The sequence below is a fragment of the Ambystoma mexicanum genome, chromosome 5q, assembly GCF_040938575.1.
Source record: "Ambystoma mexicanum isolate Mex_15411 chromosome 5q, UKY_AmexF1_1, whole genome shotgun sequence".
Taxonomy (NCBI): Eukaryota; Metazoa; Chordata; class Amphibia; order Caudata; family Ambystomatidae; genus Ambystoma; species Ambystoma mexicanum.
The window spans coordinates 419,804,027-419,830,802 of NC_090933.1; the positions used below are offsets into that span (position 1 = coordinate 419,804,027).

General features: G+C 47.2%; 1 protein-coding gene across 2 annotated transcripts in view; it reads left to right on the forward strand.

The window, feature by feature from the left end:
* The window catches only part of LAMA3 (laminin subunit alpha 3), a 1,348,901-nt gene that overhangs the window by 1,009,224 nt on the left and 312,901 nt on the right, over positions 1-26,776 (forward strand). For both annotated transcript variants that reach the window (XM_069620910.1, XM_069620909.1), the window contains exon 38: positions 7,967-8,128. In XM_069620910.1, the coding sequence (XP_069477011.1) occupies positions 7,967-8,128 (162 nt within the window). The remainder of the gene's footprint in view (positions 1-7,966; positions 8,129-26,776) is intronic.

Consider the following 26,776-nt stretch of genomic DNA (forward strand, 5'->3'; position numbering starts at 1 on the left):
AAAGTAATGTGAACAAAGAAAGGTCATTGGTTAAGTAAATGCAATGATTTAGACTTTGTAGGCAGACTCAAATGCTTGCCATTACAGTGATGACTTCCACACGTTTTACACCCTCCAGGGAACACAATCTCTTAATTTGAAGAAATAACATACTGATCTCACGCAAACAGTTGTCAGGCTGTAAGAAAATATGTAAAAAGAAATGGTTTCAATGTTTAAGCAGACAAAGTTAAGTATCCCATTCCAAAATATATTGAACTGGGGAAAATATCTCTTTGGAATTTTTCATTTACAAAGAGGAAGTCATATGTTAGTCCATGAATGATTTTTTATGTTAAATAAGAACTTTTGGGTAGTCCACTGTGCCTGCCTTAATGCCCATACTAACTAAACCCAGCTATTCCCTTCTACTGTTGCATTTACACCTGGAAAAACTCCAGCCAGCCTCTACCCTAAGCACCTCTTTTGCCAAGTAGACACTTTTTTTTTAACAAACAAATGATTGTTCCTGCATTTCTTTTGCAAACACTTGATTTTGTGGCCACTTATTTTCCAATGTAAGCCTTTCCACTAACACATTTAAGCCGTATTAATGAATACCAGTATAATGTGAGGGCATGAGGCCATTAGGAGCATATTAAAGTTTAGGGGAAGTCAGAAAATGTCCACAAATCTTCAAAATTTCATTGCAGTTCTTTTTTGTGAGTGATGGTCCTAAGTATAGGCTCGGTCATGAGGAGACACAGCTGCCTGAGCAAGGTGGGCAGTGGGGGGGGTGGGGGGTAGACCACTCCACAGGCTGCCTTCTAGCCTAGACCAGATATGTGGGAGCTGGTCACACATGAAGCATGGCATGGACTTGGTAACCCCCTAGGGGTGAACCTTCTGAGAAAAACACTTGATACACTAAAACTGTCTGGCCAGGTGAGTAGAACTCTGGAGGCAAAAGCAGGAGAGGTTTACTGTATACAGAACTGCTGCATTCTCAGTAGGCACTAGTTTCTCTTGGTATCCGGCCGAATTCTTTTTTTTTATCAGTCCATGTGGTAGACTTTGCAAAGAATCTTACCGTTTGAAAACATATGTTGCCACTGCAAAGAGGTGTGTCCTCATTTTCCAGGGCTGCACAAAAGACATTGTAAAAGGGTAGCTTGGCTGCTCCAAAGGGTATCACACAAAAGGGTGCTTTCATATAGAAAAGAAAAAAATGCAGATGTTAACCAGTCAAGCATTGACTAAATGCAGGTCTATCCGTGTTTAAAAGATAGGCTCACCACTATAGGAAAGGGTTAACATTATACAATAACACTTGTGAGGTGAGGGGACACGTCTGGCTGCCTCTCTTAGTAGAGAGCCATGGTAGGCTGAAGGCAGACAAGTGAACATATGTGGGGTACAGGCAGGCAGGTGGAGTACCCGACAAACTCAGATTCATTTTTTCATTGAATCCTCTATAGAGAGTTGTTGGAGCCCTTTTTTAATAGACCTCTTACTATGAACTAACTGAAACGTGATGTGAATCTAATTTTCCAAAGCAAATGTTAAACTGTGTCAGTAAAATGATGTATTTTGCACCAGTACTAACTCAAGAGTTAGGAACAGCCCAGCTGCCCGTGGTAGTGCAAATTGTTAAACAATGGGGAGAAGTATTTTGCGCATGACCTCACACTGGGCTTCAAAAATCTGATTCAAATTCTCCTTGATGAGAAATACGTTATGTGAAGCTTGTGGCGGTGTAAAGAAACAGCTCAGAGATAGTGGTTGTGACTATTTGCATCTTAAAGCCTGCATACAAGCAATATTTGGCAATACATGAATCTTTTGTCATGACACAAAAGAGCAGAATTGCATTTTATTTCATCATATAAACTACCTGTGAAACCTGCAGAGCTTTGCATAAATGCTTCCCATGAATGTGTGTGAGTGACCGAGCACAGCGAGGGAGCCCGAACTAACCAAGGCAAATTCAGGGAGTTGGAGGGGATCTCCTCTTGAGAATTTTTATTCAAAATGGGCTAAAATGCAGCATTTTGATAGCATGCTTTTTGTGAAAAATTGGGTAAAAACTTGGTAAAAAGCCACAGTTTACAATCGATTTTGTAGTGCAGCACATTAATAAATCCAATAGATGTCAGGTTACTAACATTAAACAGGAGCACTTTTCAGTCCATTTTCATGATGCTATTGCTCAGAATTCATGCCAATATTTTGATGGTGTAAAAAATGTTTTTGATTATGACTTTGCTCAAACATGCTCATGCTGGCTGCAACATTATATGCCACACATAAGAACGTACTCATGATTGTGTTCCCCATAATGCTAGTAACAACACTAACAGTACTATACGAAACATGTTCATGGTGGCTTCACCAATGTAGTCTAGCATTACTAGGTAAAAATGTTCATCATGTTGGTTCTGCCTGTAATGCCAGTAAAAATGTTATACCACTGTAGGAAAACCTGTCCATACTGGCTACACCAATGTGGGGCACTAGCCACAATTAAGAGCCCTGATCATGTATGTTTTCCCCATAATCCCAACAAAAATGCCATTCTGCTGTAGTAAAACATGACAATACTGGCAGCGCCAATGTGCTCCCCAATATGATAGGCATTCTATGCCCACTATAAGTAAACAAGTCCATTCTGGTTGCACCAAGGTACCCTCTTCCCACATAAGAATATCCATCATGTTGGCTTTCTCAATAATGCCAGTGCAAATGCTATACCACTGTAAGAATACATGTCTACATTTGCTGCACCAATTTACCCCCAACATAAAAGCACTCACTTTCACTTTACTCATAATGCCAGTAAACATGTTCGGCCAACTATAAGAAAGCATGTGCATATTGGCTGCACCAATGTATCCCTTACACATGTAGGCCCCCACACTCTCATACCAACAGTCATCATGTTCAATGTGCCATAATTCCAGTACAAATGCAATACCCACTGTAAGAAAACATGTCCATCATGGCTGCACAAATGTACTTCATCCTTACATTAGAACCCTCATCATGTTTGCTTTCCAAATAATGCCAGTGCAAATTCCATGTGATTGTAAGAAAACCTGTCCATAATGGCTGCATTAATGTCTGCCCCACTCCCTTGTAAAAGCATGTGTTGCCTTTACCCATTATGAACATAACATAGTTCCCCTCCTCCAGCCCCTCACTCTGTTCAATTGTTAGTCATCTCTCTCTCTCTTACTCGCTTGCTCTCTCTCTCTCTCTCACACACACACACAACCACACACACATACACTCGTCCCAACCGCCCACCCCCACAGACTGAATCACCTCATTCAACTCGAGCATTCATGCACATAGGGCACAATTCCTAAAAATATTGGAGGACTCGTCAACATAGGCAATGGGAAAATGAGTCACTGGAAGTGAAATGTGAAGTATGCAAAGTTCATTTAATTGGTCTTTCCCGAGGAAAGAAAGTGCATAGGACAAATGAGGATTTTATAAAAATGAATCAACAACACCCAAAAAATAACATTTGGGAGGATATGTTCCTGTAAGAAAACATACGTTCACGCAACATCCCAAAACTCAGCGCACGTATGAAAGTCGCGTCATTTTTAAACCCAATATTCTATAGTGCAGTGGTCTTCAAACGTTTTCATACAGAGCCCCTTGCCCCTGCTTGAGAAAAGGCATTGTTTCTGGCCTCCTCCTAGGGAATGGCCACCGCTACTGGACCCAAAGGATGTCCAGGAGGGCTCCAGACTCATTAGAATATAAACAGATTTTCTACTGCTTATATTTTCTATTAAAAACAGTTACCTGAATCCTTTTGTCACATTAAAAACAGTCATCTTGATGGCCTTTAAAGAGTCTGCCCCCCCCCTGGGAATACTTCAGGACCCCCAGGGGGGCCAGCCCCCCAGTTCAAAGACCACTGCTAAAGTGAAATGCTCCATTCACAGAAGCATCACAATAAGATATTTCACAGCTGTTGGACATTCATGGTTTCATGCAGTCTAGTGGGCAAACTAATGACCTGGTAACTGTTGTGTGTTGGTCTAGTGTCTTGCTCTGACATGAGCGTCATGACTGTGTCATGACGCTCGCTTAATAAAATGGGCTCTGCTGACACTGCGAGGGCAGTGCAGCAGAGTCCCAGGAAGTGGCAACTTGTGTCTGCGTCCAGTGACTGGGGAGGGCCTTGCCACGTGTCCGTGGCCTAGGCCGCCGTTGGGCCTGGGTGCTCCAACGCCACGGCAATCCTGAGCTGGGTGTCCCCGGCTAGGGTACTGGAGCCAGTGATCCGGCTCGGGCAGGGTGACCCCTGCCCATCCCACACTGCGTGATCGCAGCCATCTGGTCCGGTGTTGGTGGACCCAGCCCCATCCATGGTCCGCCCCCGGTGACCCGAGGCAGGCCCACAACATTGGCGACAAGGCGGTCCGGGCCCTACACACCGCGGCGTTGTGTAGGTTTGCCAGGGGCCCATTGCTTGCAGCCACGTGTGGCTGTGAGGCACATCGAGGGAGAGAATCGCCGCCTGTGCTGAGGACGGCGTGATGCGCCGGCAGGTGCTGGATGCGCCGCAGTGGTGGCCGCTGTGTGTGGAGTGCTGGAGGGGACGGAGTGTCTACTAACCGTGTGCTGGAGCGCCACCATACCTTGGGGGCAGGCCTAGCGCCGGGGCTGGTGCCGGCACACAAAGGAGGTGGTGAAGGCAGCGGGGTGCACTAGCCTGCCGTGCACGGCCCCGCCGCTGTGGACGCCACTGTAGCCCCCCTGCCGGCCTCATCATGATCATCCGGGTCGGGAGGTAAGGGTCTGATTCGAGCTTTGTCGCAGGCCTGACAACGAAGGACAAAGGGGGCGTGGCCTCCACAGACGCGCGGCCTGCATTGTTCCTAGCACCGGCAGGGAACAAAGGGAAGGGGGCGGAGTCTGCTCTGCGTATGCCTGCTCCAAAAGGGGGAGAACCTGGGCCGTGGTGGTGAGGAGCCTGGGCTGGTCCACGCTGCAGGAGGGCCCATCAACATCCAGGCCTGAAGAGGAAAAGAAGAAAAAAAAAGTGGATCTCGGGGAGCAATGCTGCCTGAAAGAGGGGTGTCATACGGACCCCAGGGTCTGTGACTGTTCAGGCCCTAGGGGTTGTGGCTCCACCTGGAGTGCTCGTGCGCCCCTGGGCAGAAGAATTTGTGGGTATCCAGAGTGGTGAACATTGCAGTGGGGACACCCTGTTCTGCCACCAGCAACGGCCCCCGAAAGAGCAGCGGCTGCCCCGGGAGCATCTGGGTGCCGTCAAAGGTGCTCCCCACCAAGGGTCAAGCTACCTGAAGCCCAGCAACGGCAGGCACCCATCAACACCGGTGACTGACCGGCATCCCCAACAGCATTCAGCATGTCGGGCGACGAGGGGACATGTCGGGGTCAGCTGGCACCAATACACAACTTCGATGTTATGGGTGCGCCTGCAAGTCTGGGGGCCCGGTGGGTGGCCTGGGTGGAGAACTTGGAGCTGTACTTTGCTGCAGTGGAGATTAAGGATGCAGCCAAACGCCCGACACTCCTGTACTCTGCCAGACTGACCGTTCAGAGGCTGTTCAAGACGTTGACGCCCAGAGATCAGTCATAGGGTGCAGCCATCGCAGCCCCGAATGAGTATTTTCGACCCATGGTCAACAGGGACTACGAACGGTTCAGGATGAGGTGTGCAAGGCAGGAGGAAGGGGATAGCCTTGATGTGTTCCATGGGAGGCTGCGTGGTATTGCACTGTCCTGCGACCTGGGAAACTTCGAGGGGGAGGAGATCAGAGCCCAGATCATCTACGGCTGCAGCTCCTCAAAGTTACACAAACAAGTCCTGAGGGACTCGACGCTGACCCTCGACAGAATACTAGATCTCGGTCGGGCTCAGGAACTTGCAGAGGTGTGGGCCTCAGTCATGGACTCCTCCAGACACCACCTCAAATTGGAGGCCCCCATTCAGCGAGTAAAAATTGAGGAGGTGGCAGCTGTCGGCAAGTGGCAAGGAGGAAAACCGATGAGGAGGGGAGACTGGCCAAGGAGAGACCCCAATGCCACCATGTGTCATCAGTGTGGGTGGGATCTTCCACACCTGCAGGACTGCCCAGCGAAAGGACACATAAGTGGAAGGTGCGGGAAAGCAGATCACTTTGCACGGGTGTGTCTCGCCCCAACTCCAGCCAGCATGGCGGCAACATCGGGAGGGAGTGAGCTGAAGGGGAGAAAGACCCCCAGAGTGGCGGCGGTCCAGGTGGCGGAGGATCCCAGAGGGATACACTACGATGCCAGAGAGGAGGAAGATGAAGAAAATGTATTCTTCCTGTCCTGCAGCAGTGTCATTGGCCAGTTTGATCCTGGAATCTTCTGAGCTCAGGCAGCCTGCCGTCGGACCCCGTGGTCTGCGGACAGGAACACACCTGTTTGTTTTGCAGTGTTAAAATATTTGAGTTTTTAGTAGCCCTGAGGTGGTGCGCGGACTGGAATGCACCCAACATTTGCTGTGATGATGTGGGGGCACAGTGGGTGCATGGACTAGAAGGCACCAAGTGTAACCCAGTAGAGTGGTTTTTGTTTGTGGTGGGTTTTGGTTTTGTTTGTTTATAATAAGGGAGGGATGTTGTGTGTTGGTCTAGTGTCTTGCTCTGACGTGAGCGTCATGACTGTGTCATGACGTTCACTTAATAAAATTGGCTCTGCTTGCACTGCAGGGGCAGTGCAGCAGTGTCCCAGGAAGTGCCAACTTGTGTCTGCGTCCAGTGACTGGGGAGGGCCTTGCCACGTTTTCATGGCCTAGGCCGCCGTTGGGCCTGGGTGCTCCTACGCCGCGGCAATCCTGAGCTGGGTGTCCCCAGCTAGGGTACTGGAGCCAGTGATCCGGCTTGGGCAGAGTGACCCCTGCCCATCCCACGCTGCGTGATCGCAGCCATCTGGTCCGGTGTTGGTGGACCCAGCACCATCCGTGGCCCGCCCCGGTGACCCGAGGCGGGCCCACAACAGTAACTTGACTACATTTTCTTTTCTCCTTGCCTGGACCACCCAATGGGGTGGCTTTTGCTCTTTGAACAAGGTACGCAGGTGCCAACCCCTCCCCCGTGAGCCCTCGACTTGTGCTCTGTACACACGTGGAAATGCATACACTTGCTCACAACATACGTTCACGCAACATCCCAAAACTCGGCGCACAAAGAGTGTTTCCCATACTCTCTCACTCACACGCACACACAACCACACGTTCACACACACTGATATTCAACATGCTACTTACCTTCAGACAGCAGCAGTGATATCTTCTCCAGGACTCCATTGAGGCACAGGCTAAGATCAGGAGTCAGCAGCCACCCTTCACCCCTCCTTCATCCTGCTCTGAATCAGGCCAGGTTTGTGGTCGGCTTCCTGACCCTACCCCCAGCCTGAGACAGTCAGGGAGAGGATGACTGAAGAGGCATGTGTTCCCATGCACATGCCAGATTTCCTGTGCCCAAACATGGAAGTAAATGCTGAGAGATCAGTTGATGTCTCCCTGACTTTTATTGGGATGCAAATTAGATAGTGGGGGTCCTGATAGCCTCTACCCTTGCCCATCTACAGCTCTATGAAAGACAGTGGGAACACTATGAGTCTTTGCATTTACAAAATTGCTAAATATGTTTAGGTTCTTTGAAAAGGCAGACTATATTTGCATTATGAAATGAAAAAGAAACCTGTTTTCTGTTAGTTTAGTTTTTTGGGACCCCCAAGGGGTTTCATAAATTAGAGGGGTGGCGCCCTAGTACCCACTATGGGTAAGCCTCCCCTGTAATTTACAACTATCCCAATTTTCTGACTTATGCTTAATGGAAAAACAGAGTTGCTCAATTAGGAATAAAGATTCTTGTTGATTTGGTTTATAAAGAAAGGTGCATGATAGAATAATTTGGTAATACTATTTTCTCCACATCTCTAACTCAATTTTTTGACACGTTTTCAGTTTGTGGAAATGAGGAGTTGGCGCCTGGAGAGCCTGGAGGGAGCTGACGTCACTACAGCCTTCAATCCGGGCAGCCGCAGTGTAGTGGCGGATGTCCAGGAACTTCCGGCGCATGTGAACAGCTTGTACTGGAGGGCGCCTGCGGCTTACCTCGGAGAAAAGGTCCTGCACTCGCTGCTTTTCTTCTTTCCATTCATGTGCTAATTCTCACTGTCATTGATTTCAGGAATGTCGGATTCATTGGTGCATGTCTTCGGGATGAACAGATTTCAGGAATGTCGTATTCATGTACCGGTGCATGTCTTCAGGATGAACGCGTTAGGATTTACATGGGATTGCCCAATATAAAACGCTTCTGCGAAGAAACTATTTGCTGCTCACACTTGTTGTGGTTTGAATTATGCCCCAGGCCGCCCACACACAGCACGCATGAATATAGAGGAATAATTCACACACACGTCTGCTCGGTATGGGGTCCCGGCGGCAACTGCCATCTCGGTCCTCGTTTATTCAACAGCGCATGCGCGAGCCTCGTTCCGGCGCGCATGCGTATAAACACATTAAGCTACGTAACATCCGTTCTTTTCTTTAAACAAGAAAACCAATAACATATGAACAGTATAACAACTCAACGTGAGTTGTGCTGCTCTGGACCACTCTAGGATTCGGGGTCCATGACATAGTCTTGAAATCGAGCAGGACGATGTGTACCTTCTCTGATCGGGTACCTCCTTCTACTCCCTGGGGTCAGCAGTGGTGTCACCCTTGGTGTCAGGCCCTCTCCCCCATCTGGTGCCTCCATTGGCGGGAGCTTCTCTGGTACTGACTGCTCGAGCGTCTCTGGCGGGTCACTTGGCTGATTGACTTTGAGTTTCTTGAAGTAAGATCTTTTTCTGGTCACCGTCCCTAGTCCGTTGGCTGCCGTGACCATGGGGCCTTTCACATGAGTTTCCTCGAGGGGCTGCGGTTCATAGGTGAGGGACATCTTCCCTTCCGGATGTCTGTTCCTGATCAACACTGTGTCTCCTACCACAATGTCCTTGTCCTGGGATTTTCTCCGCTCGCTCTCTTTGTCATTCCTGGCGTGTCTCTCCTGCCGGATGAGTTTGTTGTCAATTACCCCAGGTGCTCTTCCTTCCACCTCCGGTATCAGCCTCTAGGGCAATGTTTGAACAGGGCCTCCGCTGGTGCAACACCTGTGGATTGATGCAGGGTCGTCCTGTACTCTCTCAGAAACTCGAACAGGTTCTGTCGTAACTCCCCTCCCCCATTCAAAGAGATCCAGAATACTTTATTCAGGGTTTGCATGAACCTTTCCGCTTCTCCATTCGCTCTCGGCCAGAGTGGTGTTACTTTCCGGTGTCTGATACCTCTGTCTTCGAGGTATTTAGCAAATTGATGTCTTTGAAATGGCGGGCCATTGTCCGAGCAAAGTTCCAGTGGGAAACCATGTGCGAAATAGATGAATGTAAAGATTACACCACCCGAGATAGAGTTAGGAGAATGAAAAAAGATCTGGTCAACTTCTCCCATGAGAAAGCGTTTGTTTATACTCAAGAAAACTTCAAACCAAGTCAACTGCGAGACCAACCTCATCAAAGAGGACGTAGAGTTCAGTTTGATAATACATCATATAGCTCCCATGGCTCCAGTGACGACAATATTGATGATGGTGATGACAATTACCTGAACAGTAGGGGCACACCGAGAGGGAGAAGACGGAATGGGATTAGACGTGGTCAGCCACAGAGATCCCAGAAAGGTAGAGGCAGAGGCAATGCAAGATCATACTCTGTTTTTTTGGATCGGGACCAGATGAACTGGGACTTCGAACCCCGCCACACAAGGAGCAAGAGACCTTATTAGTGAATTTGTCTAACTATGAACCGAATGAGGCAGAAAAATCTATTCTGGAAAAGGGTTTCAGTTTCGTACCTACAGACCGATACGATCCCTTTAGGAATAGAACTGAACTAGAAAATCTCTTCAGGAAAATCCACCTTAAACAATTCTTCTCTGCCAACTCGTGCACTGGGGAACTGAATGAAACAGGACTACGTCGTCCTTCCAACTTCAATCCCCCTACTACCAGCCATACTCCCGAATCTATAGTATTCGAAAGGAGAGTGATGAGTGATCTCAAGAAATTAGAGAATGAGAGTAGTCTTCCTAAATTTCAAAATACTAATAGAAGAGAGAGAGAGGTCATCTATACTCTTAAATCCAACCAGAATATCGTGATTAGGAAAGCTGACAAAGGGGGAGCAATTGTTATCATTAACAGACAAGATTACATTAATGAATGTGAACGCCAGTTAAGTGACAACTCCTTTTATGAACCCTTAACAATCGACCCCACCAAGAGATTACAAATACTTATCAACAACAAAGGGACAAAAGCAGCAGAAAGAGGGTGGGTATCCAAACAGGAAGCCGAATATTTGATGCCCCCCTATCCAAGTATCCCTAATTTCTATACACTTCCAAAAATTCATAAAACTCTGGAGAACCCACCTGGGAGACCGATAGTGTCTGGATTCCTGAGTCCTTACGTAAAAGAAATGACATCTTACATCCAAGACACTACGGAAGTGATTAGACTAGTCGAAGGGATGAAGGTTGATAACGTTGACTTATTGGTCACATTAGATGTGATATCATTGTATACAAAAATTCCACAGGCAGCTACACTGAGTATGATAGAAGAAAAACTGTTGACTGTAAGAACTACAGGGAAGACCCCCAATTCTTTTATCCTTTGGTGCACTGAGATGGCGTTGTGTGAAAACTACTTTGCCTTCAATGGTCGATTCTATAAACAAATACATGGTACTGCCATGGGGTCTGCTGTAGCACCGACTCTGGCTAATCTGTATGTTGAAACAATAGAGATACATGTGATCTTGACTGACTGCAACCCATACAGAATATACATCAAACTTTGGAAAAGGTTTATTGATGATATTCTGATGATATGGACCGGTGATCTGTTGAATTTTGAAGCCTTCACATTGTGGCTAAATACACAAAATCCTTTTTTGCAATTTACTAACACTGTAAGTTATGCTATTAATTTTTTGGATTTAACCATCTTTATCAACAAAGAACAATCAATACTTCAGGTTAAACCATTTCATAAGAGCACCGACAAAAACTCTATGTTATTGTATTCAAGTTTTCACCTCAACATACTCGACAAAATCTGCCTTTTGGACAGTTCCTACGAATGAAGAGGAATAGTAGCAAGAAAAAGGATTTTGTGGAAGAAGCTGATAATTTGAAACAAAATTTGTTAAAGAGGGTATACCCCAACAAAGTGGTTAAAAATGCATATAAAAGAGCCTCTAACAATAATAGAGATGCCATCTTGGAATACAGAGAGAAAAGAACCAATGATGATAAGATCGTATTTGTGAGCACCTATAACCAACTGGCATGTACTGGAAAAAGGAGAATGTCCCTTGTCTACACCGAAATGTGCGTTTCGCAGAAGTAAGAACTTAAAAGAATTAACCACAAGAAACAATGTTTCAGTTAAATTGAATGAACAACCGACACTTGCAGAAAGCTGGGGTCTCCCAAGAATGAAAGGCCACAGTCCATGTGGCCGCTGTCATTGTTGCGCACAAACTTGTAGAACGAAATACATTGATTTGGGCTTGCATAAAAGATGGGAACAAAGAGTCCTCACTAACTGTAATTCCTCAATGGTAGTCTACGCCACTTGGTGCCCTTGTGATAGACTTTACATCAGAAAAACAGAGAGGAAGGTTAAAGTCAGAATAGGAGAACATAAAAGCTGTATAAGAAATAATACAGCTAATGCACCTCTAGTGGGACATTTTACTAGTGTAAGTCATAAACCTGAAGAACTCAGATGGACTGTAATTATGAAAATCGAATCAACCCAAGACTCTAGTGCAGACAAACGTACCCTTAGTATACAAGAGCAAAAGATGATTTTTCTGACTAAAAGTTATCCGGATGGTCTCAATGGAAATATTGATTGGAATGTCTTTATTAACTAACACACAGCTACTTTAATCTGGAAAATCTGTGTCATGTTCAACCATTGTGTCCACTGCACCATAGCATAGACAGCTTTATCTGCTCACTAGTTTTTCTGACGCATTACCAGCTAACATTCTCACTTATGCCACTAAGCATTTGCTGTACCTAACACGCAACATATACCACACTGAAGACTCCATACACACCTTAGATTGGAGAACTAGGTCCTCGATTAACATGAGTATAACTATCTCCCAAAAATCTAATACGAGGGCGATGACACTGTTTATATTCTGATCTGTGCCTATTTTTCCGACACTTTCTGACACCTTTGTAACCCTGGTCGGTACCTAGATTTCCGACATTCTATGACATTATTATCCACTGGACATATACGCCCTGCGCCAGTTATTTTTACCTGTGCAAAAACGAGTCAGGACCTGTTCACATCTTAATACGTGGGGCCCGCTATTTCACAAACTTCGTCTGGCTGTTGACACCTGTATTCCACTTAGTTCCACCTCATCTCGTCATCAGATGCACGTTGCGCTAGTACATATTCAGCATTGTTATTCCTTTCTTCACCTCTAAAGTAAAGACGTCGATAGGATCAATGTACCTAGCATTACATATGCGCACATGCTCACATGCACGTTGCGCTAATACATATTACCATTGTAATTTCCTATCTCCTCCTCTAAAGTAAAGGGGATTTGAAGGACCACTGTAACTAGCTATGCACATGCGGTAAGCACGGTCAGAATGCATGAACTTTGCGTCAGCATCCAGTGACTGCACAACCCCCGTTTTCTCCACCCACCGCGATGACACCTGCAGTATGAGGAGATTAGTGATTCGCACGCTCATACGCACATGCACATTGCTTTGTCCTCTATACGTGCTGTAGCCCAGGGATTAGTGCCCTCTACTGCACGCATGCGCACATTTGGTACATAAATACTCATTTCCCATCGGGCCCCAGAGAGTACGGTCTCCCCATCCCACTACGGAGAGAGGACAACAAGCCGTTTCATTTATCGAGCTGCTGAAGAGTTTGACCATTTAAAGGTACCTCTAACGTTCTTCCCCTCGATTTACTTTACTGTACTTGCGTGTTCTGAAACCCCGATACTCCCGGACTCACACGACAGTGTGTGAATACGTACATGTTAAAGACTGGGCTCCATCTTTTCCTTTCTACCCTTATGTGCTCACTGAGCCGTTTAGCGAAGCTGAGCATGATTCATTGAATACTAGATGCACGAACATTATTAGTTCTATGCATACTATTGGGCACTCAGTTTAGTATTTAGTATTTATTTATTTACTTTCAGATCGAACTACCTACCGGCCGACTTCGAATCTAGACCAAAGTCCCTTGTGAACCACCTCTATTGCTGCAACAATCACAATTTGCTGATTTACACTAGAGACATGAGTCCAGTAAGTCGGTATGATTTTTCTTACCAGCAATCATTATCTGTACTGACTGACAACTATTTGAACAACAAGGCGGTTCGCCTATGTTGTTGAGCTTTCTTTTCTCTATCACTACGCTTTAGGGGACTGAGTGTCCGTCATTTTTGTATGTCTACAGGGCTCCCTATTTTGAACTGCGACTTAGAAATCTAGTGCAGTTTCCTGAGGATGTTTAACCGACACTGACAAAAGGTAAGCTCCCATATTTATGCAACTTAGCTAATTAATTAATTATGTACTTATCGGAAAGCAACCACACTAACTAGATTGTGGTTTGTTGTATTTATTATAAGGTTGACACTGGATCCACTACTCTGTATCTAATACGTACACAGTGGGACTGATACTTCACTATGTGCCCACTGGTATACAACATCTAAGAACTCACACTGCTATGCCAACTTCAATTTCTCAAGTGTCTTTCTGATACCACCAAAAGTTGGGCTGAGGGTGCCCGTTGGCCCTGGCTCAACAATTCCCCTGAAGAAGTTCCTATGACTAGTTTGATTTATGGAAGGAACGAAACATGTTGGGTTTATAAAGATACAACTTAGCAGTATCTAAACTAGTACTAATAAACCTTGATGCACTTTAGATATATGCTGACCAAGGCACCTCAACCAGAGACATTACATAATGACGGTCTCTGCATGTATATATTGTGTGGTTTAATGTTCAGTCAAGAACCAATGTTACAAGTATCTACAACTGTTTACATGTTGACCTGTACACTTGCTGCTATCAAAGTATCTCAGAGAAGAGATACAGATTAATTGCGGATTTTGCACAAAACCAGTTGTTTTGATGATGAACACTTAGCACTGTCTGTAAAGCACTTATCACTTTTGTCACTTTTGTATGTTAGTTTTTATGTGCTTTTATGTAACCATTGTCTAAATTAAAATTCGTTTTTTTAACAGAATTATTGATGAAGTCAGGTTGTATTTTCCTAGAACTTCTATTTTTTAGATTTACATTGTCCTCATAAGTGTGAGAATCCCATTAGTATCCAATGAATGATGTGTCTACAACCTATACTAGCGTGGGGGCCTCTCTCTTTTTGAAGGTTTATATGTGTCAGGTTAAACCCCCCCCCCCCGTTATCCTCATTTGTACCTGAGTTCCCCCTTATTGTTTTTCAAGTAGCAAAGATCTTCTCCAGTGCCAAGATGGTGTGGTCACAGGCTGTCGATTCCACCAATTCTACCTTGGGGTACCTGGACCATTGGTCCACCACGGCTAAAAAATACATCCCTCTTCCTGTGGACCCAAAGTCTGCATGAAGAGTGCCCCATGGCTGCTCGCTTCTCTCCATGGATCTGATTGGGGGACCTCTTTCTGCTGGGCTCACCGCTTGGCACGGGATGCATACTCGTACAATCTCATCCACTCGACTCTCCAGATCGGTGAACCATACTTTAGACCTCAGGCTTGCCTTTGTTTTTGCTGCACCTTGGTGTCCTTTGTGTGCCAGTTCTAGCACCCTGGCCACAAGAGATCTTGGAATGACTATTTGCCGGCCACATAGGATGAGTCCATCCTCTGATACTAAGAGCTCATTCTGGCCTTTCCACAAGGCTTGCATGTCTCTCTGGGCCCCTGCCTCCCGTCTGGAATTGTTAACTAGCACGTCTTTCCATTCTCTGCTGCCTATGGCTGATCGAATGACCTGAAATACCTCATTGCTTTCAGACGCCGCAACCTATCTCCTGATGCACCAAGGCCACGGGCATGGCAGCTTCCACAATGCTGCAAACCATTTCAAGGCTCTCTACCACTTCCACCTTGTCCTGATTGCGGCCTGTTCCGGGGTGTCGAGATAAGTAGCCTGCTGGTTTATTGGTGCCAGGCCGGTATTGCAGTTTCACCCCGTACTTGATCAGAGACAGCATCCAACTTTCAATTCACAGGGGCAGTTTTGATGAGGCCCCTGCCATAATTGGTATTAGTGGCTTATGGTCTGTGATGACCACCACCGGTTTGCCCATTATGTACAGTCGGAAGTGTTTACACCCCCACAGTATTGCTAGTGCCTCCCTTTCGATCTGGGAATACCTCCTCTCTGTGTCAGAGAGGGCCTTGTTGGCGTAAGCAAAGGGGCACATTTGCCCTTGGGCATCCGCTTGCAATAGCACTGCGCCCAGGCCAACCAGGCTTGCGTCCACCACAATTTCAGATTCCCTATCTGGGTTGACGTATGCCATTGTTTCTTGACCCGACAGCACTGCCTTGATGTCCGTGAACGCCTTTTGCTCTCTCGCAGTCCATGTCCATTCCACCTCACTTTTTGTCAACGCCCTCAGTGGCTCAGATAGGGAAGCCAGGTCTATAATGAATCTGCCACAATTGTTCACCATGCCCAGAAAGCTTTTAATTTCCACAGGTGACTCTGGGGCAGCAGCCTCCCGAATGTCGCGCACCTTTTCAGGAGCTGGAGATATGCCTCTGGCATGAAAGACAAAGCTGAAGAACTCAATGCGGTCCTTGAAGAATTCACGCTTCTTCTTGTGCAGTGTGAGGCCCAGGCTCTTTAGTCTGTCTAGTGCAAGTTCCAGCCTTTTCATATGGTCCGCTTCCGAGGATGCAAAAACATGGATGTCATCGCTCATGTTAATCACCCCTTTCAGTCCGGCCACGGCTCCCCTGATGACATTTTGGAACACCTCCGCCGCAGACGACACCCCAAAGCTCAACCGCTTGAACTGGTATAGCCTTTCATGTGTGGTAAAGGTCGTAATGTAGCGTGACACTGGATGCAACTCTAGTTGATGATATCCCGACATTAGGTCCAACTTGGAGAACACCTTGGCCCCTTGTAGCTCACCAATAATGTTGTCCAAAGTTGGCGTGAGGTGTCGTTCTCTTTTTATGGCGGCGTTGGGAAGACACATGTCAACGCAAATGCGTACTGCACCTGGCTGTTTGGGTTTGGGTGCAACCACGATCTGGGACACCCATGGGGTAGGGCCCTCCACTCTTTCTATGATGTCCATGTCGATTAGCACTTGTGGTTCCTTCTCTACTTGGGCCCGCAGGTGAAATGGTATTCTTCTGTGTTTCAGGGCCGTCGGCCGCACTGTCTCATCGATGTGTAATCTGATTGGGTCTCCCTTCAGTTTGCCCACCCCTTTGAAGAGGATCTCATACCGTTTTAGGAGGAGTTCAATGTCAGATTGGTACACCGACATGGTGAAGTGGACAATGTCAAGTGCCTCTGAAGCTGCACAGCTCAATAGGGAGTGAGGACTTACATCTTTCACGAAGAACGTAGATTTGATCGTGTTTTGCCCATGGGTCTGGTGCTATAAATATGCCCTGGATGGGTAGTGGTGTGCTTCCCCTGAAGGTGTAGATCCTTGCTCTGGATGTCTCGAGCTCGGGCGGTCCAGGAAGATCCTCATAATGATCTGTCGCTAGGACACACACTGACGCACCAGTGTCAATCAAGACTGGCGCCGGGGTGTCCCCAATGCTGACCATGCACGTGGGCTGCCTCCTTTTCTTAGTACCTGTGGTGATGTTGGTGATGAAGAATCCCTCCTCCTCATCCTCTTCTTCTTCCGCTAGGTCGAGTTCTTGAATACCTTGTTCGATAGCTGCAACATTTCTGGCTCTTCTGGGGTTCCCCCGCTCACTCTTGGAGGTCCTCTGGAAGTGGCTACCAGAGCCACAGCCCTGTACATTCTCGCGTAATGTCCTGGCGTATTGCATCTGCCACACACTCTCGCTTTCTCCGGGCATTCTCCTACATGAGGAAGATCATATCCACAGTATTGGCAGGATTATGGATTACTGTTGTTGGGAGGTCCGTCAGCTCTTCTCTGGACCCATCGTGTCTTGGGAGGGTTTGTCTTAACCACCGCGAAAGCTTCCTCACTCCTTCCTGGGCAAACAGCAGTGTCCATCTTTGCTTCTCTGCTCTCTGCAAGCTCGTAGGCCCGCCCAGTGTCCAAGATCTGCGCTAGCATTAGGCCGGGCTCCCGAAGAACCTGTCTACTCAATTTTCCAGAGCTGCACCCTTGAATGAGTTGGTTTCGTACCATTCCTTCCTCATTCTCCCACCGGCAGGTGTTGGCCAATTGTCTCAATCTTGTGCAGAATTGATACAGGGATTCGTCACTCAGCTGCTTTTCCGCACACATAACGAATCTCTCATAATCCATGGTCACCATGGGTAGGAAGTGATTCTGTAGAGCTAGTTTGACAGCTGTGTAGGTGGTGACCTGCAGGTTTAATGACTCAAATATGCGATGTACATCTGTCCCCGCTGAATATAACAACGTTGCCACCTTTGCATCGTCCTCCGTCTCGCCAGTGGCTCTAAAAAAACATTTCAAGTTTCTTAACCCACAGCAGCCATTTAGGCCCCAGCTTGGACGGGGGCCCTGAAATGTCAAATTCTGGCATGGGCGCCAGAGTGCCCTGCTGTCGGCGTGGTTCTTTTGCTGGGACGATAGCTGCCCAATCTTGTTCACCCATCGCTTCAGACCGCACAAGCACCCCACGTAATGGTATGAGGCCGCAAGTCTGACTCCTCTTAGGTCTTGTAAGGCACCCCACTCACTTGGTATGATGACTGGATCGGCACTCCCACACTGGCAGGGTTTTTTTTTTCGTCTATCTGTGAGATCGCAGCTGCTTGAGAGTCACACTGACCTTTCTGATGTCAAACTTGAGGAGATGGTTCCTGCGCCATGGTTTCCTGTTGGTCTCTGCACCAAAATGTCCTCCTTCTGCAGATTCCTCCCAGCCCCGTAGAATAGGCTGTGGTGCAAGGTGTAACACTCTAAAACACCTTCAAAGTGTTGAACTCACAGCCAGCGGGTGACCCGCAGTCGTGAAACTTCCAAAAATTATGTAAATGACACACACGGACAGCGCACGAGCACCCTCGCGGCCCACAACTGTCGCGTGTGTAAATTGAAAATGGCCGCCAACTTGCCACGTAGGATACGGAGCTGCGTTGTCTGCCGGAGCGCCTCATCCGACGAATGTAACATGTAGAGGCTCACACACACACATCCACAGCACTTCCTCGTTGTCACAGCCTAGGTATGGTATCCCAGTTGCCGCAGATACTACTCTCCCAGTTATGGAAAAGTATCCTTCTGTCTTCGAACACGAAAGTCTCTAACGTGATATGCCAAAGACTTCCCCCCCAAAAGCTCAGCCTACAATGAATCTATTCCACCTGTCAGGCTGAGGGCTTGAGTGAAAAGGCAGGAGCAGACTCAGCAGAGCTAAAGGAGGGAAGAACAGAGCAGACGTTCAGAATGCAGCCAGGTATTGCCGAATTAACAGCAAACAACACCCCCCAAGTACCCACTCTTACATGTTCCGTAGCAAAAATGTACCAGTAACCTACTAGTAATGGACACAGAGGGGAATTCTAATATCAACGGTGAAGGAGGAGTGCACCAGTGCCTCAGGATCTCAGTGCTGCAAAGCGTCCCAAGAAGATATCCACAGTGTTCCAAAGTAGACTCAGCAAAGCGTCCCAAAGAATATCCCAAAGTGATCCAAATCGATTTCAGCAAAGCGTCCCAATATGTCCAAAGCAATCCAATTGTAGATTCAGCAAAGCATCCAAAAAACACCCAGAAATAACTTAAAGAGAATTCAGCAAAGCGTCCAAATTAAACAGTGTCAAAAATGATTGTTGGAGTAAACAAAATTAAGGGCAAAGGAAATAAGCGTTACTTCACGCTAGTTCCTTTATTATTGTGCTCAAGTAAAAAAAAAACGTCACAGCCAGAGGACTTTAACAAGTGGAGGTCGAGATGCAAGCCGAGTTCAAGGATTCGGGGAAATCAGTCGAAGAGGGGCGGGCGTCGGAAACAGGAAGGAAAAGGCAGGGGCGAAGGCTTGGATTCAGCACAGGATTCAAGATCAAAACAGGAGTCAGGAAACAACGCTCGAAACTAACACAGTTTAGGAGTGCTGGGCACTCGAACAGACAGTATTAAATATGGTCTTCAGAAGACACGGCAACGTGGTGCGTGCGTGTCACGTGACTAACATAGCAGGAAGATGGGAATTGTAGTTTAATGGGTTCTGTGTGTTGAAGAGCGCTCATATAAACGCCATGGCAATTTCCAACAAGAACGGGATGTGACAGTACCCCTCCACAAAGGGCGATTTCTCCTGTGCCCGCGCAAGCGATGCAACCAGAAAGCACGCAACAAACGGGGTGCATTCAGATTAGAGGCTGGTTCCCAGGACCTGTCCTCTGGGCCATACCCCACCCAGTCAATCAAATAGGACCGAACCCCACGGCAGAGGCGGGTGTCTAGAATGGCACGCACCTCGTATTCATCCTCGCCACGGACGGTAAGTGGGGCCGGGATGGGAGGCAATCGGGTGCCAGGTACAAAAGGCCGAAGCAAGGAGACATGAAAGACCGGGTGCACCCTCCAATGTGCTGGTATGTCCAGACAAACAGCAACGGGGTTGAGACACCGCAGGATCGTTTAAGGACCCACAAAACATGGTAAAAGTTTCCGTTTACCCCGAATGGTCAGGTGCTATGTTGAGAGTCATACGCGGTCCCCACAGGAATAAGGAGGAGCCGGAGCGCGCCGCTTGTCCGCCCTTATCTTGGTGCGATGTTGTGCAGCTTGTAGATGTGCCAATACGGATTTACGGATGGCAATCAATGAATCCCTAACTGCATTGACTGCAGGAACTTGCCGTAGGGAAGGCAAAACAGGTGGAAGGGTCCTTGGATGCAACCCATATAACGCATAGAACGGAGAACAGCCATCCGATGAGTGCAGGGAGTTGTTATAGGCAAATTCCGCGGCACCTAAGACCGACAGCCAATTTGATTGATGTTGTAGACACAGACATCGAAGAAACTGTTCCATGGTGCCATTGGTACGTTCGGTCTGGCCATCCGTTTGGGGGTGGTAGGCCGAGGACAAGCGGGCATCAACACCCAATGAGGAAGTGAGAACGCGCCAAAAGCGTGAGGTAAACTGAGACCCCCGGTCGGAAATCAGAATCGTAGGTAGACCAAAAAAACGTACCACATGGTCAAAGAATAAGTTTGCTAATGTGGGAGCAGTTGGTATTCCCGAACATGGTATGAACCGAGCCATCTTGGTAAAGACATCCACTACCACAAGAATTGTGGACATACCCCCGATACAGGGGAGTTCTACCACAAAATCCAGGGTCACCGTGTGCCATGGGTGCGGTGGTAAAGGCATACACATTAAAAGACCAACGGGTTTACCAGGTTGTCTTTTGCATTGTGTACATACGGCACACCTACGGACGTATTGTTCGGTATCTTTCTTCATTCCAGGCCACCAGCACCAACGGTGCAAAAGATCGTAGGTTTTTGCCTGACCAGGATGGGCTGCTAACGGGAGGTCATGGGACCATTCAAGAGCCTTCCGTCTGGTTTGGTTGTCAGGTAGGTATAGTAGGCCTTTAACGTAGGGAAGTCCGGAGATCAGTTCAGCGTCCATTTCCTTCAGGACAGAAACATGATCCCTGGCCCATCTCCGTAAACTGACTACAATCGACGGAGAGACCGAACAAACACATATAACAGCCCCTGATGGTAATACCGGGGTGGATTGTTTGACAGTTTCCATGTCAGTACCAATGCGGGATAAGGCATCTGCCTTTCCATGTAATGGACCAGGGCGATACGTCACCGTGAAATCAAACATGGTAAAAAACAAATGCCAACGTATCTGTCTGGCGTTGGTGCATTTCACGTGCGACAAGGCCTGAAGGTTTCGATGATCTGTATACACAGTTATCGGGTGTTTTGCACCTAAGAGATGATGCCTCCACTCCTTGAACGCCACCTTGATTGCAAGGAGTTCTCTTTCCATAATCGTATAATTACGTTCAGCTGGGGTAAGTTTTCGAGAGTGGAAAGCCACTGGATGTAGGCGTTGAGTAGCGAGGCAAACCTGCGAAAGGATGCCCCCTACTGCAATAGCAGAGGCATCTGCTTCCACGATGAATGGGAGAGCTGGATTGGGGTGCTGTAATACAGGAGCGGTGGTAAAAGCGTCCTTCAGGTTCTGGAATGCTGTCTGCGCTTCTTCATCCCACAAAAAAGGAACATTAGGACTAGTCAACCGAGTTAATGGGGCTACTATTTCAGAAAATGAGGCAATGAAACGCCTATAAAAATTGGCAAAACCCAAGAAGGATTGAAGAGCTTTTACTGAGCTCGGAACGGGCCAATCCAAAACTGCCCGAACCTTGGAGGTACACATGAGTACTCCTTTTTGGGAAATCTGAAACCCCAAAAACTCTACAGATGACGCATGGAACACACACTTCTCCAGTTTTGCAAAGAGAGAGTATTCCCTTAGACGAAGTAGAACAGAGCGCACATGCTGTATATGTTGGGGCAAAGTGTCTGAATATATTAGAATGTCATCCAAATAGATAACATAGCAATCCAGCATATCCCTGAAGATGTCATTTACAAAATGCTGAAATGTCGCCGGGGCATTACAAAGCCCAAAGGGCATCGCACAATATTCATAAAGCCCATATTTTGTCTTAAAGGCAGTCTTCCACTCATCTCCCTTTCGCATCCTCACCAAATTGTATGCTCCCCGCAAGTCCAACTTGGTGAAGATAGTGGATGAGGTCATTTTATCGAGGAGCTCAGTAATAAGTGGCAACGGATACTGGTTCTTCACCGTGACTTTATTAAGGGCGCGGTAGTCCACACAGGGGCGCAGATCCCCTTCTTTCTTTGGCACAAAAAATATTGGGGAGGCCGCTGGTGAACGGGACGGACGTATGTGTCCGAAACGTAAGGCATTGTCAATATAGCTCCGTATGATGTTCTTCCTCCTTCTGTGTAAGGGAGTAGATTCGACCATGGGGAATTGTTGCTCCAGGTATCAGGTCGATGGGGCAGTCATAGCATCTGTGTGGGGGCAGTCTTTCTGAAAGTCCTTTGTTAAACACATCAGAAAATTCCCAGTATTCCAAAGGGAGGACCGAAACGGGGTTAGATGACGTGGCGTTGATAGAAGGGAGGCAATCTAACATCGCCAGACAAGGGGACAATACCGCTACATTACGGGACGTAAAGCACCTCTGTATACAAAAAGAGGAGGAGACCCGTACGGTTTGTTCAACCCAGTCAACTACAGGATTGTGACTTTGCAACCAAGAAAGCCCCAGAATGATACCAAATTGAGGGGCCGTGGTAAGGTCGAAAGTGATGGATTCCGAATGTCCTTGTAATGTGGACATTTGTAGTGGACCTGTTTGATCCGTCACATGTCCAGATATTAAACGTGAACCATCTACCGCATGTATTTCCTCAGGTCTTGCTTTAGGTAGTCCGTAACGTTTGGCCAATTTAAGGTCCATATAATTCCCGCTAGCCCCTGAGTCTATCATTACCGGATTGGAAAAGGTAATGACGCCGGGAGCCGTAAAGGACATAGCAAGGTAAACATGCGAAGACGGAAAACACTCACCCGGGCCTGGGATCATTTGACTCGTCCGGAAGGCCCGGTTCAAGGGCGAGTCCTGGCGTTTCCCGACGACTTAGTGGATCTTTTAGGACACAGACGGATGTAATGACCTGACTGTCCACAATAGAAACATAGATTATTCACCACCCGCCTTTCTCGTTCAGTCTTGGACAATGGACCCCTAATTGCCCCGATTTGCATAGGTTCAGCTTCTCCCTGAGAAACAGGTGTACTTCCATCTGGTCGAGGGGTGTTGCGAATATCGGGATAGCGACGTTCGCCACGTCTTTGCCGGAGTCGAGCATCGACTTGTAAGACTAAGTCTAGCAATTCTGGGAAGCCAGATGGAAGAGCAGGTACCACTGATAGGGCATCTTACAGGTCGTCCGACAAACCTTTATAAAACACAGCCGATTTCTTCTGTTCTGGCCATGTGGTTTCAGCCGCTAATTGATTAAAACGGGCAAGATATGTCAAGAGATCCGACTTGCCTTGACTAATAGCCAAGAATTCCAGATCCGAGGACTGTGCTTTATATCTCATATCAAAAACACTGTTCATGGCTTGGATTAATCTATCGAAATCATACAGAGCCGGGTCATCTGCTTCTAGCAATGGATTAGCCCATGCTGCAGCAGTGCCACCCAGATGGGAAAGAACAAATGCCGCCTTTGTAGTAGCATCTGGAAATGCCAAGGGACGACAAAGAAAATGAAGGCGACATTGGTTCACAAAGGTCCGATACATTTTGGGATCACCCAAAAAGCGTTCTGGTGGGGCCAAAGGGAATGGCCCAGGGAGGACTACTGGAGCTGGAGCCGGAGGTGGTACAAGTGGTACAGGAGGAGGTGCCGCAGCCGCGGCGTCACCGAATTCCTCGTCATGGGGTAAGGGCTGCACAAAGCTCTGTAAAACATCCATGCGTTGATGTAATGTCGCATGTGCTGATGCCATATCGGTACGAAGAGCAGAAAAAGCCTGTATGAGGGCTGCCAATGGGTCCGATGCAGCCTCCATAACTGAGAGACAGTTAAAATCGAGGCTCCTAAATCTGTCACAGCCTAGGTATGGTATCCCAGTTGCCGCAGATACTACTCTCCCAGTTATGGAAAAGTATCCTTCTGTCTTCGAACACGAAAGTCTCTAACGTGATATTCCAAAGACCTCCCCCCCAAAAGCTCAGCCTACAATGAATCTATTCCACCTGTCAGGCTGAGGGCTTGAGTTAAAAGGCAGGAGCAGACTCAGCAGAGCTAAAGGAGGGAAGAACAGAGCAGACGTTCAGAATGCAGCCAGGTCTTGCCGAATTAACAGCAAACAACACCCCCCAAGTACCAACTCTTACCTGTTCCGTAGCAAAAATGTACCAGTAACCTACTAGTAATGGACACAGAGGGGAATTCTAATATCAACGGTGAAGGAGGAGTGCACCAGTGACTCAGGATCTCAGTGCTGCAAAGCGTCCCAAGAAGATATCCACAGTGTTCCAAAGTAGACTCAGCAAAGCGTCCCAAAGAATATCCCAAAGTGATCCAAATCGATTTCAGCAAAGCGTCCCAATATGTCCAAAGCAATCCAATTGTAGATTCAGCAAAGCGTCCAAAAAACACCCAGAAATAAGTTAAAGAGAATTCAGCAAAGCGTCCAAATTAAATAGTGTCAAAAATGATTGTTGGAGTAAACAAAATTAAGGGCAAAGGAAATAAGCGTTACTTCACGCTAGTTCCTTTATTATCGTGCTCGAGTAAAAAAAAAACGTCACAGCCAGAGGACTTTAACAAGTGGAGGTCGAGATGCAAGCCGAGTTCAAGGATTCCGGGGAAATCAGTCGAAGAGAGGCGGGCGTCAGAAACAGGAAGGAAAAGGCAGGGGCGAAGGCTTGGATTCAGCACAGGATTCAAGATCAAAACAGGAGTCAGGAAACAACGCTCGAAACTAACACAGTTTAGGAGCGCTGGGCACTCGAACAGACAGTATTAAATACGGTCTTCAGAAGACACGGCAACGTGGTGCGTGCATGTCACGTGACTAACATAGCAGGAAGATGGGAATTGTAGTTTAATGGGTTCTGTGTGTTGAAGAGCGCTCATATAAACGCCATGGCAATTTCCAACAAGAACGGGATGTGACACTCGTCGCCAATGTTGTGGTTTCAATTATGCCCCAGGCCGCCCCACACAGCACACACGCATACAGAGCAATAACTCACACACACGTCTGCTCGGTATGGGCCCCGGCGGCAACTGCCGTCTCGGTCCTCGTTTATTCAACAGCACATGCACGAGCCTCGTTCCAGCTCGCGCATGCATTTAAACGCATTCCGCTATGTAACGACACTGACCACAATTGCATTCCGAGTCCCAAAAAAAACGCAAATCCTGAGGCACAAGAGCCTATCAGTCAACTTGCACATGTAAAAATGAAAACGAAAAATAGGTTTGCTAAAACAAATGTCGCTGAATGTGGGGTAAAATGTAAACGAAAAAATGTATTTTTCCCTCTAGTATGTCCCCTCCAAAATTTGATGCACACCGTGTTGGACTGGTGCAATTCGGGATCAGTTATATAATTTTTATAATGGGCTGTTTGGTTGTGGCAATTTCGCAGTTGCCATATAATTGTTTTCTTCTTTCTAAAGGTGTAGTTATTCATTTTGTAGTTTCGTTTCATTCTCAGTTAAAAACCAATACACGGACATTGGGCCTCATTACGACCCTGGAGGTAACCATGCCACTTTTTGTGGCATGGCTACACCCATACCGGGTCCGGGTTCCCTGAATGGGGAAATACCGGGCCATTCCGACCTTGGAGGGCCCGGTATTTCCCCATTCAAGGAACCCGGACCCGGTACATCCCCATTCCCATTTCAGCCCCCATTGGGCTCAATGGGGTTGATGCTAACAACGGGCCTGTTAATGATGTGCCCGTTGTTAGCATCCTGGTTTGCTCGCGGGACCCGCTAAGGACGCCTGGTTTTACCAGGTTTTACCAGGCGTCCTTAGCGGGTCCCGTGAGCAGACCTCGTAATGAGGCGGTAGGGGGTTAACGGGGCCGGCAGCTCTACCGGCCCGATAACCCCCTACTGCCAGGGTCGTAATGAGGCCCATTGTGTCGAATGAAGATTCCCCCTGCTACAGCGCAGGGAGCTCTTGATTCTATTAAAGACAAGGAGGCGAGCATTATGCTTCATCTTCTATTTATTCTACACTTCAGCAGTTTCAACAAATAACATTTTCAATCTTTTCATTTAAATAACTTATTTTTTTGTATTTTAGTTTTTTAAACTACATGTCCCATCAGTCTTAGGTCCCTGTAACCCCAGTGTCCTGGTCACGTGACCTAGTCCTTCCTCTTCCTGTGCTCTTCCTCTTCTTGACTAAGTCCAACTGCAATCCGAACTAGAACTGGGCTGCCGACTGGCCAACATAGTCTCTGAACTTTGATGATTCAGTCGAGTCGATCTCTCGCATTCAAACTTGCGACTTCGGACTTGACTCGCTTACTTCCAGGTCCACCTCATCCGTTCTTCTGTTCTTCTCCTAATGATAGAAACAACAGTACATGTTTATGGCGGAGGAAACACACCCTATTCTGGGAAGAATACATGTAAGTCATCTTGAAATACATTGCACAGATTCATCTATCAATACTCTTCTCCTCACCTGTGTATCTAGGGCGGGAATTTAATGCTCACCTCCTTGTCTTTAATAGAATCAAGAGCTCCCTGCGCTGTAACAGGGGGAATCTTCATTCTATGTCAAGACAGAGGCGAGCATTATGCTTGTTCAAAATTTCTTACCACAGCTTCTGCTAGAGTATTAACCGGTCTGAAATAAAATGTTCTAAATGT